At 44.5% G+C, this 19,498-nt stretch overlaps 1 protein-coding gene across 1 annotated transcript in view; it reads right to left on the bottom strand.

The window, feature by feature from the left end:
- Positions 1–19,498, bottom strand: part of LOC142498133 (extracellular calcium-sensing receptor-like) — a 49,904-nt gene that overhangs the window by 11,121 nt on the left and 19,285 nt on the right. Inside the window, exon 6 of the mRNA XM_075606640.1 lies at positions 11,468–11,689. Within this exon, the coding sequence (XP_075462755.1) occupies positions 11,468–11,689 (222 nt within the window). The remainder of the gene's footprint in view (positions 1–11,467; positions 11,690–19,498) is intronic.

Here is a 19,498-nt window from a genome sequence, read left to right as displayed (position 1 = left end):
GGTGTTTTAGTGCAGGGGATATAGCTGTGTAGTGACAGAGAGCACAGGTAAGAAAGGAGTTCATGTGAACAGAGAAGTGGTGAAGGAAGGAGAGATTGATATATGAATAGAGTTAGAGACATACTGAGGCTGGTGGTAGGAAGTGCATCATTTGAGAAGAAGTGAAGTCACAGCAAATATAAATGGTAAAGGCAGCATCACTGCAGTAATGATGCAGTCTGGTATAGATGATATCCTCCTTTCTAGCATAGTTCAAATGCAGGAATCAGGGCCAGATGGGGGTGTCCACTTCTTCCTCACTTCTTTTGTCCTTCCTTTTAAACTTGAGTTGTTCAGTAGTCCTGCCACTTATAATGTGCCACTTGGATATGGGCTGCATGCAGACTCAGGGCCTCATGCAGTAAGGCCCGATCCAACATTTTCGGTAAGGGTTGCGGATTGGTGGCTAACAGGCCATTTTTTGGCGATTTGCCCTCGCAGTATTCAGTAAGGGCCGAATCCTTCCGATCCCTGCCGAAGCACTGCGAAAGCAAAGCTGCCGATGACCTGTGGCGATACAGCCTGGCTCCCGATAAGCCTTCCGATAGGCCTTTGGTGCCGATAGATGTTTGCAGCTGAGAGAGACAAGCCGCTCTCTCAGCGCAAACATCGGCAACAAAAAAAGTATTTAAAAACAACTTTTACTCATAGTGTACATGTGCAGGGGGTCTTCGGAGCTGAACCGCGTTGGTTTGAGGTCCGGGGACCCCCTGCCCCCCTAGATACAGGCCCCTTTATGAGGTTCCGGTATCCCTCGGCGTTTAAGGTCCCGATCACGTGACCGCGACCTGTAAACAAACCAGAGGGATACCGGCACCCCATAAAGGGTCCTGTATCTCGGGGGGCAGGGGGTCCCCGGACCTCAAACCAACGCGGTTCTGCTCCGGAGACCCTCTGCACATGTACAGTATAAATAAAACACACACACATCAATAAAGACTCGTTCCTTACCTTGGCGACTATGTGCAACGGTAATGAAGCAGCATGAATGTCTTTTTAATTATACTGTACAGTGAGCAGGGGGTCCCCTGAGCTGAACCGCATTGCTTTGTGGAGCAGGGACCCCCTGCTTCCCGAGTTACAGGCCCCGGTATGTGTCATCGGGTGGCAGTGTCGCCGCCATGTTTATAGCGTCCCCGCAATAAACATGGCGTCCACACTGTAACCGATGGCCCAAACCGGGGCCTGTAACTCGGGAGGCAGGGGGTCTCTGAGCCACAAATAAATGCGCGTCAGCTCAGGGGGCCTCCTGCTTCCGCACAATATTATTAAAATACATTAATGCTGCTTCATTATCATAGCGGATAGCCGCTAAGGCAATGAAGGGGTTAACGCATAGTAGCATGTTTATTGGGGACAAATGCCCCCAATAAACATAGCAGCAATACACAACATACAGTATAGTAATGGGCAGAATGACTATTATCCCCAAATGGATAATAGTGCAGTTGTCCATTTAAAATACATACAAAACAATAAAGACATTAAATACATATAGCACTCACCCATGTCCCACTGCCACGATGAAGGCCATCCTCATCTTCATCCTGCCCATGCCCCATCCGCTTCTGCAAAACAAACACAAGAATTACAACATCCAAATTAATGTCCCCTAACCCCTTAATCACCATAGCGGTTATTAACCGCTACAGTTATTAAGGGGTTAAGCCACCATCACCCACATACCCTCCCCCACAAAGCCCCCCAACCACCCTCACCCAATACCCACAGGGGAGTCCTACCAAATACCCTTGGGCCTAATACCCCCTCCCCCAGCACATACAGTACAATAATGTGCCAAATAACTATTATCCACATAGGGATAATACATTATTTGGCCATTATTAAACACATTCAATACCGTTAAAATGTAAAGAAAATTGTACTAACCTCATCAATAAGAAGTCTCCGTCGCCAGCATCATCCTTGGGGTCCGTTGCCAACATTATAAATAGCCACAACATTTGAATATCATTAACATAACACTGAACCCCTTAATCACCTTATCGGGTACTAACCTGAAAGGTAATTAAGGGGTGAAGCCATCCTGCAATGCCTACAACAGTTATGCATAACATCCTCAGTGAAATAAATACCCATTGCCTAACCAAATTCCATTTAATCATTCAATCTGTAGGCTCACATGCCTCATAAAACATTGCATTTACAGTGTATACATGTAGCATAACATGTAAACTGCATGTACACGCTGCAAATCAATGTTAACAATACAATAATCCCACTCAAATCGCCATACATCACAAGAAGTATATTATTTAATCCAATAAACTCACCATCAATGAATTACCACACATCACTTACATCCCTAAACAATTAAAATACCACCCATATCAATTACACAATGAACTAAAGCTATCCTAACAGAGAACAACTTCAAAACATAGAAAAAAGTACACCAACAATTACAATATACTAAAGCAAGGCTTTCCATATCCTACTGTACAGCCTGGAAGCCCAAAACTTACATCTGTCTAAAAATAAAATACATTTAGCACACATCAATGCATAGCCACAATGATTAACAATACAGAATAAGAAGCTTTAACAACACTATCATTTCTTACCCTGTATATATATCTGTACACATACATACAGACATACATACAGTGGGAAGAAATGATAGGCATTATAAAAAATGAAAACATGAAAAAGCAACAAAAAAAACAGTTACATTAAGAACATTTCTTTATTTAACTTACCATTACTTGCCCCCACCGACTCCCGTTGATCAGCTTACTCACGAACCAATCCACGACACCATCCACGACACCATCCACGACACAATCCAGGAACAAATCCACGAACCAAACCAGGAACCAATCCAAGAACAAGTGCAGGAACCAATCCAGGAACCAAGCCACAAAGAAATCCACAAAATAATCCACGACACGATCCAGGAACAGGAAACCATAAAAGAAAAAAACATAACAAATTAAACATTAAAATAATAAAACATGACAATCAAGGGTTGTACTAGTTTTATTCTTAGTGAATCTGTATTAAATACCTTGTTCCGGGGTCTTCTTGACGTCCGGTGCCACGCCCTGGTCTTCAATCTTCAGGAGGAGGTCCATCCTCCTCGGCGTCTGCCTTCAAAATGAGACGACATAGGCTTTTAAAGGCCTATGACGTCACATTTGTCGTCATATGGTTCCCACGGCCCTGATTGGGCCGTGAAAACCATGTGTTTTGGCCGATGTAAAAAAATTTGATGACGTCACTTAAAGGCAATGCCAGCACAGCCAATCAGAATGGCTTTGCTGCTATTGCCTTTAAGTAAACGTCATGAAATGACACATGGCCGGACTCACATGGTACTTGAACCAATCAGAGTAGGGATGGAGTTCCCACGCTCTGATTGGCTGGCTTACCATGTGAGTCCGGCCATGTGTCATTTCATGACGTTTTCTTAAAGGCAATAGCAGCAAAGCCATTCTGATTGGCTGTGCTGGCATTGCCTTTAAGTGACGTCATCAAATTTTTTTACATCGGCCAAAACACATGGTTTTCACGGCCCAATCAGGGCCGTGGGAACCATATGACGACAAATGTGACGTCATAGGCCTTTAAAAGCCTATGTCGTCTCATTTTGAAGGCAGACGCCGAGGAGGACGGACCTCCTCCTGAAGATTGAAGACCAGGGCGTGGCACCGGACGTCAAGAAGACCCCGGAACAAGGTATTTTAATACAGATTCACTAAGAATAAAACTAGTACAACCCTTGATTGGCATGTTTTATTATTTTAATGTTTAATTTGTTATGTTTTTTTCTTTTATGGTTTCCTGTTCCTGGATCGTGTCGTGGATTGTTTCGTGGATTTCTTCGTGGTTTAGTTCCTGGATTGGTTCCTGCACTTGTTCTTGGATTGGTTCCTGGTTTGGTTCGTGGATTTGTTCCTGGATTGTGTCGTGGATGGTGTCGTGGATGGTGTCGTGGATTGGTTCGTGAGTAAGCTGATCAACGGGAGTCGGTGGGGGCAAGTAATGGTAAGTTAAATAAAGAAATGTTCTTAATGTAACTGTTTTTTTTGTTGCTTTTTCATGTTTTCATTTTTTATAATGCATATCATTTCTTCCCACTGTATGTATGTCTGTATGTATGTGTACAGATATATATACAGGGTAAGAAATGATAGTGTTGTTAAAGCTTCTTATTCTGTATTGTTAATCATTGTGGCTATGCATTGATGTGTGCTAAATGTATTTTATTTTTAGACAGATGTAAGTTTTGGGCTTCCAGGCCGTACAGTAGGATATGGAAAGCCTTGCTTTAGTATATTGTAATTGTTGGTGTACTTTTTTCTATGTTTTGAAGTTGTTCTCTGTTAGGATAGCTTTAGTTCATTGTGTAATTGGTATGGATGGTATTTTAATTGTTTAGGGATGTAAGTGATGTGTGGTAATTCATTGATGGTGAGTTTATTGGATTAAATAATATACTTCTTGTGATGTATGGCGATTTGAGTGGGATTATTGTATTGTTAACATTGATTTGCAGCGTGTACATGCAGTTTACATGTTATGCTACATGTATACACTGTAAATGCAATGTTTTATGAGGCATTTGAGCCTACAGATTGAATGATTAAATGGAATTTGGTTAGGCAATGGGTATTTATTTCACTGAGGATGTTATGCATAACTGTTGTAGGCATTGCAGGATGGCTTCACCCCTTAATTACCTTTCAGGTTAGTACCCGATAAGGTGATTAAGGGGTTCAGTGTTATGTTAATGATATTCAAATGTTGTGGCTATTTATAATGTTGGCAACGGACCCCAAGGATGATGCTGGCGACGGAGACTTCTTATTGATGAGGTTAGTACAATTTTCTTTACATTTTAACGGTATTGAATGTGTTTAATAATGGCCAAATAATGTATTATCCCTATGTGGATAATAGTTATTTGGCACATTATTGTACTGTATGTGCTGGGGGAGGGGGTATTAGGCCCAAGGGTATTTGGTAGGACTCCCCTGTGGGTATTGGGTGAGGGTGGTTGGGGGGCTTTGTGGGGGAGGGTATGTGGGTGATGGTGGCTTAACCCCTTAATAACTGTAGCGGTTAATAACCGCTATGGTGATTAAGGGGTTAGGGGACATTAATTTGGATGTTGTAATTCTTGTGTTTGTTTTGCAGAAGCGGATGGGGCATGGGCAGGATGAAGATGAGGATGGCCTTCATCGTGACAGTGGGACATGGGTGAGTGCTATATGTATTTAATGTCTTTATTGTTGTGTATGTATTTTAAATGGACAACTGCACTATTATCCATTTGTGGATAATAGTCATTCTGCCCATTACTATACTGTATGTTAGGGGGGTATAGGTGTTGTTGGGTATATATATATATATATATATATATATATATATATATATATATATATATATATATATATATATATATATAATTATTTAATTATTTATTTATTTCGTTATTGTGGGGCTGGGGTGTGTTTTTTTATTATTGTGGGTAGTGGGGGTGTGTGAAGGGGGCATTAGCCCAACGGTGGTTGTTTAGGGCTTGCGGGTGGGTAGCGGGAGGCCTTAACCCCTTCAGGACCGTATTAACCGCTACGGTCGTGAAGGGGTTAAGTGCCCCCGCATCCCCCCCGCAAGTCCTAAACTCACACCCAGGGCCAAATACCCCCCTCACCCATCCCCGCTACCCACAATAACGCTGGCACGGTGGGTTAACCCCTTCATTGCCTTAGCGGTTAGCCGCTAAGGTAATGAAGTGGCTTTTAAATGCCTTTTTCCTGCCTCGGATGCATGCCGGGGGGCTCCGGTGCGGGTATCAGCTCCGGAGACCCCCAGCATCAATCACAGGCAGGAAAAGGGGCTGATTTTTCCTAAGTGTCGCCCTTGCCGATGCTTCTCCTTCAGCAAGTTGCCAACTTTAGTTGGCGTGCTGGATTGGCCATAAAATCTCCAATCTGGCCTGCCGATCAGCAACGAAAAGCTGATCGGGGCTTACTGAATTCAGGCGGGAAAAAAAAGTCTCGATAAGTGGCTTATCGGCAGCCGGCTGGCGAAATTTTTTTTTTCGGAAGAAAAGTTGCCGATAATTCCCACTTATCGGGGCTTACTGAATCAGGAGGGCAAAAAACGGCTATAAAATGCCAAAAAAGCCTTATCGGGGCTTACTGCATGAGGCCCTAAAGCTGTTCTACCTGGGTTTATATGGGCCTAAACAGTCACCTGACAGTTAGGTTCTGTCTGATTAATTAGCACATCTGAGGCACATTCAAACAGATGGTTTTCTACACAGGGTGTTCCCTGCCTAGGTGGCAACACTTAATTTGATTAGGGGTAGACAGAAAACAGCATTCAAATATATTTTTTACCTAGCATTGTCACTTGCATATACTGTACTATAATACACACAGCAAAGGCTTCAATGAGAGGATTTAGAGATGGTTTTTACCTGATGAGAGAAGAAGGATAAGATCCTGTAGGGTCTCTGTAGGGTCTGGTGTCACGTGACACAGAGAGGGGTAGCCACCGACCATCTGTCCCTTTCCCCCGCGAATCCGGAAGCAGTTGCAAGACCAGTGGATGTGACATCAGACGCCATCCGAAGCAACCGTGCTGCGGGAGGATTTTGCAGACAGAGACGGTCTCCATGACTTACTAACCATTTCTTCGGCAGGATCAATAGTCACATTCACCCATTGATTGATGTGCCTTTTTAACTTGTACATCATGTGAGTACAATACTGTTTTGTTTTTAGTGCTTATACATTTTTAATTGATCTGCACTATCGGCTCTTTTTCTGTTACTTCTCTCGGAGATACACCAGACCCTACAGATATCTGAGTGGCTGCTGACATATCTTCCTCCCATTGCTGGTTAAACATCTTACAGTCTGTAAGTAGCCTCTCTATATGAGCCAAGTTACGATATTTGTCCCTGCTTACTGTTGAAAACAGAAGTGCACTATATTTGCCTTTTTCTAATTCTGGGGTGATCCTGATGAACATGCTCCCTCCAATTCCTGGAGTTGCTGACATAATTATTTAGGCCAAGTGACCACTATACAATAACACAAGACATGTCCAATTGAGTTAGTGATCATGTTTAGAAGGAAGTTGATAATATCAGTAGAATGTCTTCAAATTTGTTTCTCAACATTTTTAGTGGTTTTTTTCCTAGATTTTACTAAATTTTGGCAAAATTCACATTGCTCGGGAATGCCTGAAAATAGTTGGGTGCAACATCTTCTGATTAACATGACATTTCATGAACTTCACTAGAATTCTGTGATTCCTGGATTTGCTGACTTGTAGTTGGGATTGTGTACATTTTCCCTAGGAGGTTGAGACTTCATTTTTTTCACCTTATAATTTATTCAATTTTATTCACTAATTTAGATAATAATTTCACTGTCTCACGTTATTAGTTCACTTGTGTTTAAAAGCGCCTGTTTGAATTACTTTGGTGTATATGCTAAATAATTATGTGTTATTTTCTTGAAACATTCAGTTTCTTTAGGACATTTAACACATTATCAGTTGCAATCTAATAAAATATATTGGAATGGACTCAAATGGGCAGGTAATGAGGAGAATTTGAGGTTCAGGGGTTAAATACTAATTGTTTTTTTCACACACTATTTTGGCTTCAGCGTACCCATCTGCTTTAGGTTGGTGGGCTAGAAAAGGTAACAAGTACACCACAATATCTAACCAGAAAATCTTTTTGAAATATTGATTATGTTACCAAATATTGTACATCAATACATACAGTGTACAGGCATACCCCGGTTTAAGGACACTCACTTTAAGTACACTCACGAGTAAGGACATAATCGCCCAATAGGCAAACGGCAGCTCGCGCATGCGCCTGTCAGCACGTCCTGAACAGCAATACCGGCTCCCTACCTGTACCGAAGCTGTGCGCAAGCGGGGAGATTATAGAGCCTGTTACAAATGCGTTATTTACATCAGTTATGCACGTATATGACGATTGCAGTACTGTACATGCATCGATAAGTGGGGAAAAGGTAGTGCTTCACTTTAAGTACATTTTCGCTTAACATACATGCTCCGGTCCCATTGCGTACGTTAATGCGGGGTATGCCTGTATATATATATATATATACCATAAACATTTTAAGTTATGGTGGGTGAAAAAGGCGACAAGAAACTTCCACCGTATAGCATATAGCAAATAAAAAGATCACTTTTGAACACATGTATGGAACATGTCTTAGACAGGTCAGCAACCCTGCCTTTCACCATTAATGAATTAATTTCACGACCTTGATAAAGTCCTACGGGATAAAACGCGTTGGTGCGTTTTTTCACTTTTTTTCCATTGTGAGCTGATTTAATAAAGCCTTTTTAAAGTAACTTGGAGTTGCCCTCAACTTATCTTTTTACTGCTGGAATTTATTGCTGTGTTCCTATGTCCTATATTGCTTGTTGCTTTCACATTATCACCTAGCATACAGTGCTTCCACTGCAGCAAGGGATTCTGGGAGATGATCTGCAAATGAGCACACCGTGTCACCTTTTGCCTGAAACCCATTTTTACATGGAATGGTGGAGGTTTCTTGCCGCCTTTTTAACCCACCATAACTTAAAATGTCTATGGTAAATCCTACAGCCTTGAAAATTGCAAAGTAGTACAATCAACCTCACACATGTCTGCAAGTGGGTTCTCTGGCTTGGCATATAATCCCATGCTGTGCTTAAAAACTGTGTTAACAGCGAGCATTAGCTTATTAGTTCCATGTAAAAATGGTTTTCAGGCAAAAGGTGACACGGTGTGCTCATTTGCATGTCATTTCCCAGAATCCCTTGCTGCAGTGGAAGCGCTGTATGCTAGGTGATAATGGTGAAACACACAAAGTGAAAACCGGGCGCTTCTAAACTACAATATTAAAGTGAAATAATATATATTATATAAGTAAAAGATATACAGTGCAGAATGATATCACAATGGGATATGTGACCTTCACCAACAAAACGTGAAATATATAATCTTGTGTGAAATACAACTAAATAAAATAAAGCAGCTCTACACCCTTTATAAGGACTGTCCAGGTCCAAATAGATCTTGCGTAGTTTTCCAATTGGGAGGAGCGCTGTGATGCTCATGTGAATATGAAAAAAAGAAACAATATAATAGTGCAGATTATCTCACCATTTGTGAGTACAACTATTGCAGAGACTTCTTGATCACATACATATATTTTTTTATTACCATCTGCACTATTATATTGTTTCTTTTTTTCATATTCACGTGAGCATCACAGCGCTCCTTCCAATTGGAAAACTACGCAAGATAATGGTGAAAGGCATGTGATTATGCTCACAAGTTATCTATTTATTATATATGTAGCCCCGAGGTTATTTTTCCCTCCCTGACCCCCCTCCGCGGGTGCCGTGTGATCGCGGGTGCCGCCGGAGCCAGCGACGAACCCGCCGGCTCAACGCGAGGGTGGGGGCTAGTGCAGGGAGCCGTGCACTGTTCCCTGATGCGGCCGGTTGCCGGGGACGCGAGCGGCCCGTTGTTAGGGCCGCGATCGCGTTGCCGAGGTCCGGGCGGCTCAGAGAACAGGGCGCCGCCATTGCGCGTAGGTTCGCGCATGCGCAGGGACAGGCAGGCGCAGGGAAGGCCCCAGGTAGATCGCGCGAGGGCAGGAAAGGGGAGAGAGGTTGCTGCGACCATGTGGCGTTCGCGCATGCGTGGGAGAAGCGTGCACGCGGCCCCAATGCTGTAGCAGCCTCCTGGGAACTACAACTCCCAGGAGGCATAGGGAGACAGGCACCAGGTGCCTCATAGTGGCCAATAGGGCTGGAGGATTCTCAGCCCGGGAGAATAGATACAGTTCGCGGGCTTTGTGTCACGTCAGTCAGGCTGAGGAAGAGGAAGGGGAAGGAAGGGTGCAGGGAGTGAGTGGCTCCTGCACCAGGTAAGGTTTCCCCAAGTCCCTGGCAGGCCCCAAATCCCTGTTAGGGCAGGGGGTAACTGAAGAGGGACGGCCCTAGATAGGGAGGTCACCCTTAGGTGTGTGAGGGTGCAGGTTTGGCAGTGCCACAGCGGGTAGTGCTGTGAGCACTGACAAATAGGCACAGGGTGTGCCGCGGATGCTGAGTGTACGTTGTGTGTTATTGCTGCGGGTTCCAGGTGCGGTGTATTGTTGCTGTGTGTTGTCGCTGCATTTACTGAGTGCAGTGTGTGCAGCGTGTGTGGATGTTTGCAGGCTGACTGTGTGAGGAGTGTGTCTGCTGCAGGCGCTGTTAGTACTAGCGAGTTAGTAGCTAGATGTAGGACTGGGACGAGCGAGGGGAGTGGGGCAGTTTATTAACCCCGCAGGCCCTAGGAGTTTCCCCAAGCCCCACAGGTTGCGGTACTACAGGGACAGGCCCTAGGTTAGGGTTCCTGTCAAGATAGTACGTCGCTTAGATAGTTAGGGAATCAGCAGCTGCTGCAGTTCCGTGACGGAGTTCGGACCCACGTTGGAGTCCACAGAGACTGTGTTCCAGAGGGGACCGCCCTAGCGGTCCACAAGTGCAGGAGTTCGGTTGGAGGAGTCGTCGCCGACTGAGCCTTTGCGAAGATTGCTGACCCGAGCATCGGAGTGCTCGGAAGGTATCAAATATATAAGTGCACCACCGGGACCTAGCTTAACTGTGACTGCGCAGTCACCATTGATTCTCCGTAGGAGTACGGGACATTCTAAGGGGTTCGTTGGACACTGGGGGGGGATTCACCGGGTGTTGGGAAAGCTTCCGGCGGGACGTCACGGTTGGTGTCTCCTCGTGCGAGGGACACAGGATATAATGTTGTGTTATGTTTTATATGTGTGTTAGTAAAGTGTTAGTTATTATTCCTACTGTGTATGTGTTTATTAAGTGTCCTGCGAGGAACCACTCCCCCTTCGGTGGGAGCCATCGCAGGGGGAGGCGCTGCGCTGTGTAAGTATGTAAGTGTTACCCCAGGCTCCCAGCTAGCGGAGGCTCAGATCTCCTGGAGCTGCAGGTGTTATACAGCTACCAGTAGTCCCTTAGGTAGGTGGTTCAGAAAAAGGGCTACATATATATATATATATATATATATATATATATATATATATATATATATATATATATATATATATATATTCATTTGCATGTCACTAATATTTCCATTTGCTATATGCTTTGTTGTGGAGGGTTTTTGTCACTTTTTTACCCACCATAACTTAACTCAGTATATATATATATATATATATATATATATATATATATATATATATATATATATATATATATATATATATATATATATATATATATATATATAAAAATATATATATATATATTTTTATATATATATATATATATATATATATATATATATATATATATTAGCACAATGATAATGTATATACAGTACAAAAGGAATTTTGCTGACCTCTGTGTAGCCTCCACTCCAGAAAATAGTGTTATTACTTCTAGTAACACCCCACTCAGATCCTTCCATGGAAATGCCAAGATTGACATATCTACTTGTGCCGTTAGGGAGAACTTGCCAGTTTACATATTCTCCGCGTAATGACTGTTCTCCAAACTCATTAAAGAACACTTCCTGCCCAGCAGTATTGTTAAAATGCACCCGCTTTATGTAGTGTAATAGCTGTAAAGAGAAGATTTTTTTTTCACTGCTGTAACAGTTACAATGTTAAAGTTTCAGTTATGTTATCAATATGAGATGTTAAAGTTGTCAGGTCTTCATATTGCATTTAGCTACTTAATAATTTTTATGGGTTTATAAAGCAGTAATGCATTTGAAACAGAAAGTAAGGGATTGTAAAAATGACAAAAACCCTCCACCATACAGGAATGATAAATAACACTGATGAGCACATACACATGTCTTAGACAGATCCAGAAATCCACCTTACACCATAATCACACAGCATAGGAATTCTGGGTAATGACATGCAATAGCGCACTCATAGGCCCAGATCTTCAGAGTTTCTTAATTGATGTAATACTGCATTAACGTAAGTTAACACATGATTAAGTGCCAACGACAGTGGTGTAACTACAGCTTGAGATGCACGGGCACACCCCAGTGGCCCATCTAAGGGAGCCGAAGGAGTCGAGATCCACCCTGGTAACTTGTTATGAACCCCCAAGTGGTTACAGAGGCCCCCTGCTCTTCCACAGAGTGATTAAACTGATGGCCGGGTGAGAGTGTGAGACATCTGTAAGAGAGCATTCCTTCTCCATCAACGACGTGCTGTCACATGATGCAGCGACATAATGACGCCGCGGGATGAGGGACGGCAGGTAAGTGAAATACACGGGGCCCTTTATGTTGTAATTATACCACTGGCCAACGGTATCTTCAAAGCTCGGTAACACAGTATTAAATGTTGTTTTCAGCCATAACCATGTGTTAACTATAAGATACATTAGTGCTAATGATATGCAAAAAAGGTGCTCCCGCCAACAACCCTTATTCCCAGAGATCCGTTATAGTTAACACAAGGATTTAATGATGTGCTACTTATGTAACTCACTTCCCTAGGTGTGGGATCAACTGACTTACTTTTCCCATTATCCACTTAGTCATACATAAGGAAGTGCCAGATTATCCCACTCCTTATTTTGTCACATGGTTCCTGCAACTTTACAAGCCCTTGTGCTTGCCGAGTGCTACACTCAGCAACTGAGGGGATGTGATCTCACCAGCTAACTATTAACCTTAGCACTGCCTGTTCTTACCAGGACTTATGGGCCAGGCTGGGTGAAACAACTGAGGGGGCTGTGGGTGCTACACTCTCCCTCTGTTGAATATCCTCATCGCACTGGCATGAGGCAATTTTTCAGTATTAACAGCTTACTGAAATCCACATGATGAGGGAAAGGAGAGGAAAAACGGAGCACTGCATCCAGTGCTGGCAAAGCCAAAAAATAACGACAAGGATGCGTCACCACAATGAAAATTACTGAAATCCACAAACAATATTTGCATAAACACAGGATTACACGCATCTTGGAATAACCGGATACATAATTATAGCATAGCATGATATAATATGTATACACATTAACTGTGAACTGTAGGCAGCATATATTAACACTATGACGCATTTTCAATAATAATGAGCAGGATCTGGCTTCATGACTATCTTACCCCAATGATCAGAAACATTAACTGGGTAGCAACGCTTCCTTCCCTGCTCACCCATATATTTCATCCTTTCTATGCAGATATTTTCCTTTGGTTCAACAATCAAACTACTTTCCTCCCACCAATACAGAGTAGCTTTCCCTGAGTCAGCATGGTCAGTACACATAGGGGATACTTCCGCTACAAGGCAAGACAAGGACCTAGGATTTAGAGGTTTGTTAATGGAAAACATAGTACAAGGAGTTATTTCACCCACATCAACATATTGTTCCAACACAACATTATTCACAAGGTCCTTTTTCTCCCGGGGTTCGGTTTTAACACCCTTTACCGATCCTAGTACACCAGGAGAGACCCGAGTGAAAGACTCAGCCACCTGTGAGAAAAACAAGAGTTCTGTTTCAGCTTTCACCCTAGGACATCCACGGCCCACCGCAGGCCTTACAGCCGCGGTCTCTGCAGCATTAAAACAAACCACAAATGGTAGAAGAAGACTCGATAACTTTCTGATATCAATTTGCTTTGGCATCAGCAATTTCACGGCTGTGCAAAACTGAAGTATTGGCCTCCCCACTAGAGGAGGCTCCATCCACCAACACCCCGGCCAAACAGACAACCGGACAGATCTCCTCAACTGCGCGGTACTCAGGAGGTGGAGAAGAAGGAAGGACGTCCGCAGCTCCCTCATGATGAGCTCCAGAATTTGTGGGAGGACCTAGGTCTACACAGGCTTTACTCACAGTTGATCTATACACCATCACTCAGCTTTCGATGAGCGAGGTCCCATCAGCATCTCAATGGTCGTCACTCGCAGCAGAAGAACAGTGCATTGCCCTCTCCACGTTGACGGCAGCAGGCGTTAGGTACATTGGAGAGAAGAGACTCCCTCCGGGAGGCACGGAACCTCTCGGACTCTCTCACTCAGCTCCAGTGACAGGTAAGTCCTCTCTTTGCATATACACTGGCGACACACTTTATTCGAGCTTGGCTAGTCCCACGAATTCGGGTATACCCGGGTGTATTGAGGTTTGTGACTGTTTTCTGCCCGAGTACATTGAGTTATTTTCCAAGCAGGGATTGAAGCATTTTATTCCCGCTGGCTGCAATACTGCACAGTATATATATATAAACTGCATTACAATTCATGAATTTATGCCATCTGGTAGACACGCGAAGCATTGCAGCCTATTAAATCCTAATCATTATCATTTAACAGATCAGCCGCCCATCAGCCAGGCATGAACCCAGGCTGGGAAGGCAAATGCAACGGGGCTTGTCAGAGGTTAGGAGTGGCGCATTCCAGGTATCTGCCAGGTACATACCGGGTATTTGCTCGAATAAAGTGTGTCGGTGCAGTAGGGAATGAATTACCAATGCTCAACCTTAATATTCAATAGTTCATAAACATATACAGCGGTGCATGGGGAATAAGGAACATATTTATAACAAATGATCAAGAACGATCACAGAATGAATATAGAAAATTATAGAAATAAGTTTAGAAGTTTTTGTTTAGAAGAGTTAGCATAAATAATTAAACATTTTTTTCTTTAAACCACCTGTTTTCCCATATGGAATTTTGGAATTATTCCTTGGATACTATTATGATGTGTTGAGCTGTGTGCAAATTAGAGGGAATCTTTCTGTGATCTTTCTTGATCATTTGTTATAAAAAGTCCTCTCTTTGTCCAGGAACGGCACGCGGTTCAGGCAGAACTATATTCCGCTCCCGGTGCCCAAGGAACAGTGAACACCCTCTGGGGTAGGACATCGCAGCAGCAATGGTAGACTTGGAAGTAGCTCCAGGGTTAGCCAAGTTTTTTTCCACATGCTCAGGAAACATGGTGCACCCTTCAAAACAAGGTTCAATTCCTGCACCTGGGCAAACTTGTGGGCATCATATTGGCACATGACCCCAGTTCTGGACAAGTAACAATGAAATCCATGGATAGGTGGGTCCATGGACGATCTGAAATCGGAAGGGGTTGGAGTAACTCTGTGGGTCTGTTATGGAGAGTCTTATTTTGAGCACATGTAGGGCAGGCAGTGACAAATTTCTTGATCTCCCTCCACATTCCCGGTCACCCAAATGTCCGCTCCAGCAGGTCAATGGTTTTCATAGTACCTGGGTGTCCAGATCTCTTGGAGGAGTCACTCCACTCCAGTACTTTCCTACGAAATACAGGTGCAGTGAAAAGACAACACTCTGGAAGTCTAGACCTTCTAGACCTTCAGGAATATCGAACCAACTTTGAACGATGTTCTACAAAGAATCAAAGGTATTTGCGGAGATTATGCATGCTGGGGGAAGTACAGTCTCCTCTTGGTCTTCAATTTTGTCCTCCATCAGGAATTGTCGGGAGAGAGCGTCTGCTTCAAGTTCTTTGAACCTGGTAGATATGAAATAATAAAATTAAACCGAGGGAAAAAAGTGACCATCATGCTTGTCGTGACCCCAGCTAGAGAGCGCCTTCAATGTATAAGAGATTTTTGTGATCCGTTAGTATGATGACTTGATTTTCGGTTTTGGAACCACGACGGCCTACCCCAAACCGCTATGCGGGAGATCCCCACGAATGCAGAGGATTCCTCAACCAATGTTAACCCAAGGAGTTAACCCCGTCTCACTTTCCCTCTGCAAGATCTAGAGTCGCGTACGTCATCGCCCTGCTGACTGGTGACGCCCTGGCTTTGGCATCTCCTATCTGGGAACAGAGACCCAAGAACATGCACGACTATCCTTGCCTCCTCTCAACCTATCAACAGGTATTTGATACTCCCAGTTGCAAGATCACAGTGGCTTCTTCTCTCTTCCACCTCTCCCAGGGTTCTCGATCTGTCGCCAAGTATGCCCTGGAATTCCAGACCATCGCAGCCAAGACCACTTGGAATGATGTGGCCCTTTCCGCAGCCTTCTGGCAGGGACTTGCCGAACCTATCAAAGATCATCTGGCAGCTCAAGAAAGACCCATCAGATTGGAAGACCTTATTTCGGTTTGCATCCGCATTGACCAGCGGCCCAAGGAGAGGAGAGTTGAACTCTCGCTCCCTCGATCTGCTCCTACCAGATCCGCTAGTCGCAGTCTTGTTCCTTTTGTTTCCCAGCCTCTTGATGAACCCGAACCCATGCAACTGGGGAGTCACAGGTTATCTGCAACGAGAAACAGCGTCGACGGGACAGCGGCCTGTGCCACTACTGTGGTCACCCTGGTCATCTGTTGGCAAACTGCCCCCTCCGGTAGGGAAATGCCAAAGCTCAATGAGGTGTAAGGAGGTCACATTGGGCACCATCTCTCTTTCCCCTTCTTCCCAGGAGAAATTCCCGATCCGGATTATGTTACCCATTCTTCTCAGCGGGGACAAATTCCAGATCGCCACCTCCGCATTCATTGACTCTGGTTCCGGCGGCAATTTTATTGATCAGGACTTTGCTACTAAAAATAAAATTCCGCTCCTGCACAAAGCAGTGCCCGTCGGGTTGGAGGCCCTAGACGGACGCCCAGTTCAACCGGCCTACATTTCTTTGGAGACGTGCGCACTATTCCTCATCACTGAAGACGGTCATCAGGGGGAGATCACCTTGGACGTGATTCATACTCCATCAGTTGAGGTTATACTGGATCTTCCTTAGTTGCAACAACACAATCCACAGCTAGACTGGACAAACAAAAGGCCCATACAATGGAGCCCCCTGTGCTTCAAATCCTGTCGCACCTCAAAACAACAGATCGGCGGAGTAAGGGTTCCCAAAGAAGACAAGGTTTCTCTTCCAGTGGTATACGAGGAGTTCGCGGATGTCTTCGACAAGATATGCTCGGAGGATCTTCCCCCTCACAGGCCCTTTGATTGCCCAATCGATCTCTTGCCAGTTGCCATGAATTCGTGAATGAGATCTTTCCGGACCTTCTCAATAGTTTCGTCATAGAATACCTTGATGATATCCTTATTTTTTCTAACAATCTCACGGACCATATTCACCACAGCAATCTGGTCTTAATGCGCCTTCGTGAGAACCTCCTATACGCCAAGTTATAGAAGTGTTTGTTCCATCAATCCTCCATTGCGTTCTGAGATACATTATTTCGGATACAGGATTCGCTATGGATTCAGCCAAGCTCAAGACCATACTTGGATAGCCACAACCCACATCCTTGAAGGCAATACAGCATTTCCTGGGATTCGCAAATTATTATCGGAAGTTCACCAAGAACTTTTCTTCCACAGTAGCTCCCATCACCGCTCTGACTAAAAGAGGAGCAAACACGACAGTCTGGTCTCCTACGGCACTCCTAGCCTTCAAAACCCTTAGGCTGCGCTTATAGTGCCAGCGACGGTATCGCGGCAAAACAAATGTATTGACGCCATCGCGTGCGCTTATAGTAAGCGAGACGTAACGGGAGTGACGCTGGCGGCGCAAATTTCTGAAGCTGGTCAAATTTTTCAGAGGCTGTCGCCACATGTAACAGCTTCTGAACCAATCAAAGACCTGGTAGCCTGTGACGTTCCCGGAAAGCGATTTACAACTTTTGCTAGTGGTAACGGCGATGGGTGACGTCATCCGTCGCGTCGCCTTCGCACACACTATAAGCGCAGCCTTAACAAGACTTTTGCTTCCGCACCTATCCTACACCATACAGATCCCAGGTTTCCCTTTACCATGGAGGTAGACACATCGGATATCGGCGCAGGCGCCAACATCTCCCAAAGGCAGTCCCCACAGGACAAACTCCAACCATGCGGGTATTCCTCAAAAACAAAATCCTCAGCGGAACAAAATTATGATGTCTGCAATAGGGAGCTCCTGGCCATGAAACTCGCCCTACGGAATGGAGACATATTTTAGAGGGCACAGAGCACCCTATTTTGATCTTTGCCAATCACAAAAATCTTTCATATATAGAAAACACGCGCCGTCTAGGAGCTCGTCAGGCCCTGTGGTCTCTCTTTTTCTCAAGATTTAACTATCTGATTTCCTATATCCCCAGGTCGAAGAACCAAAAAGTGGATGCCCTGTCACGTCAGTTCTTGGTCCAGGACAAATCTGTGGACGTTCCCGAAACAATTTTACCCTCCAAATACGTCATTTCGGCCAATTCCTTTGATGTTCTGGATAAAGTCCTTCCAGCACAAACCAATCTGCCCAGTGGTCTTGAGGTGCCGAAGGGTCGTTTGTTTGCTGCCCCGCGCTTTCAAAAGAAGATACTAGAGTGGGGTCACTCATCCAATTCTGCCTGTCACCCGTGTGCCCGAAGAACATCACACCTCATCAGACGCACTTTCTGGTGGCCTACCATGCTGAGACATCAAGGAATTTGTCAAATCCTGCCTGACCTGTGCTCAGGTCAAGACAACTTGCAGCAAGCCATCAGGTCTTCTTCAACAACTACCAGTCCCAGAGCATCCCTGGAGCCACCTGTCAATGGACTTCGTCATGGAGCTTCCTGCTTCTAGGGGAATGAATACTATCTTGGTGGTTGTTGATAGTTTCTCAAAGCAGGGTTATTTTATTCCCCTCAAGGGGCTGCCCAAATCATTGAATAAATTTTCCGCATTCACAGGGTTCCACTGGCCATTGTGTCCGACCGCTGCTCGCAGTTCATCTCCAAGTTCTGGCGAGCCTTCGCCCAAAGGATTGACGACTGGGTGGACCTCCTTCCCTGGCCAGAGTTTGCTCACAACTTTTTAAGGAGCAGTTCCACTCAGGAATCCCTCTATTCATAAATTACGGCTTCCATCCGGTATGACTGCCCATGACCTCGGTGCCATCCGGGGTTCCAGCAGCGGACGACCGAATTAAGGTTCTGCAGGAATCATAGAAAAAGATTCAGAAGGCACTGGAGGAGGCGATTCAGACAGAAGGCACAATCGGACCGTCACCGCCGACAGGTGCCTGATTACAAGCCAGGGGACAAGGTATGGCTTTCGTCAAAAAACATTAGACTTAAGACTCCTAGCCTTAAATTGGCTCCCGGGTACCTAGATCCTTTTACTGTGCCGGAACAGATTAACCCTGTGGTGTATCGTCTCCAGCTATCCCCATCCATGAAGATACCCTCAGTTTTCCATAACCTCCCTCCTGAAACCCGTGTCCCAGAGTCAACGATTTCACAGAGTGCCTTAAACTCCCAAACCTGTGATGGTACAAGGCCAGAGGGAGTATAAGATTCAATCCATTATAAACCCCAGGAGGTCTAGGGGTTCCGTTCACTACCTGGTCCACTCAAAGGGATTTGGACCCGAGGAGAGGTCATGGATACCACAACACCAGGTACACGCCCCCAGACTCTTGAGACTCTTCCACTT

The sequence above is a fragment of the Ascaphus truei genome, chromosome 6 (assembly GCF_040206685.1).
Source record: "Ascaphus truei isolate aAscTru1 chromosome 6, aAscTru1.hap1, whole genome shotgun sequence".
NCBI classification, from domain to species: Eukaryota; Metazoa; Chordata; class Amphibia; order Anura; family Ascaphidae; genus Ascaphus; species Ascaphus truei.
This window is presented reverse-complemented; position numbering and strand designations above follow the sequence as displayed.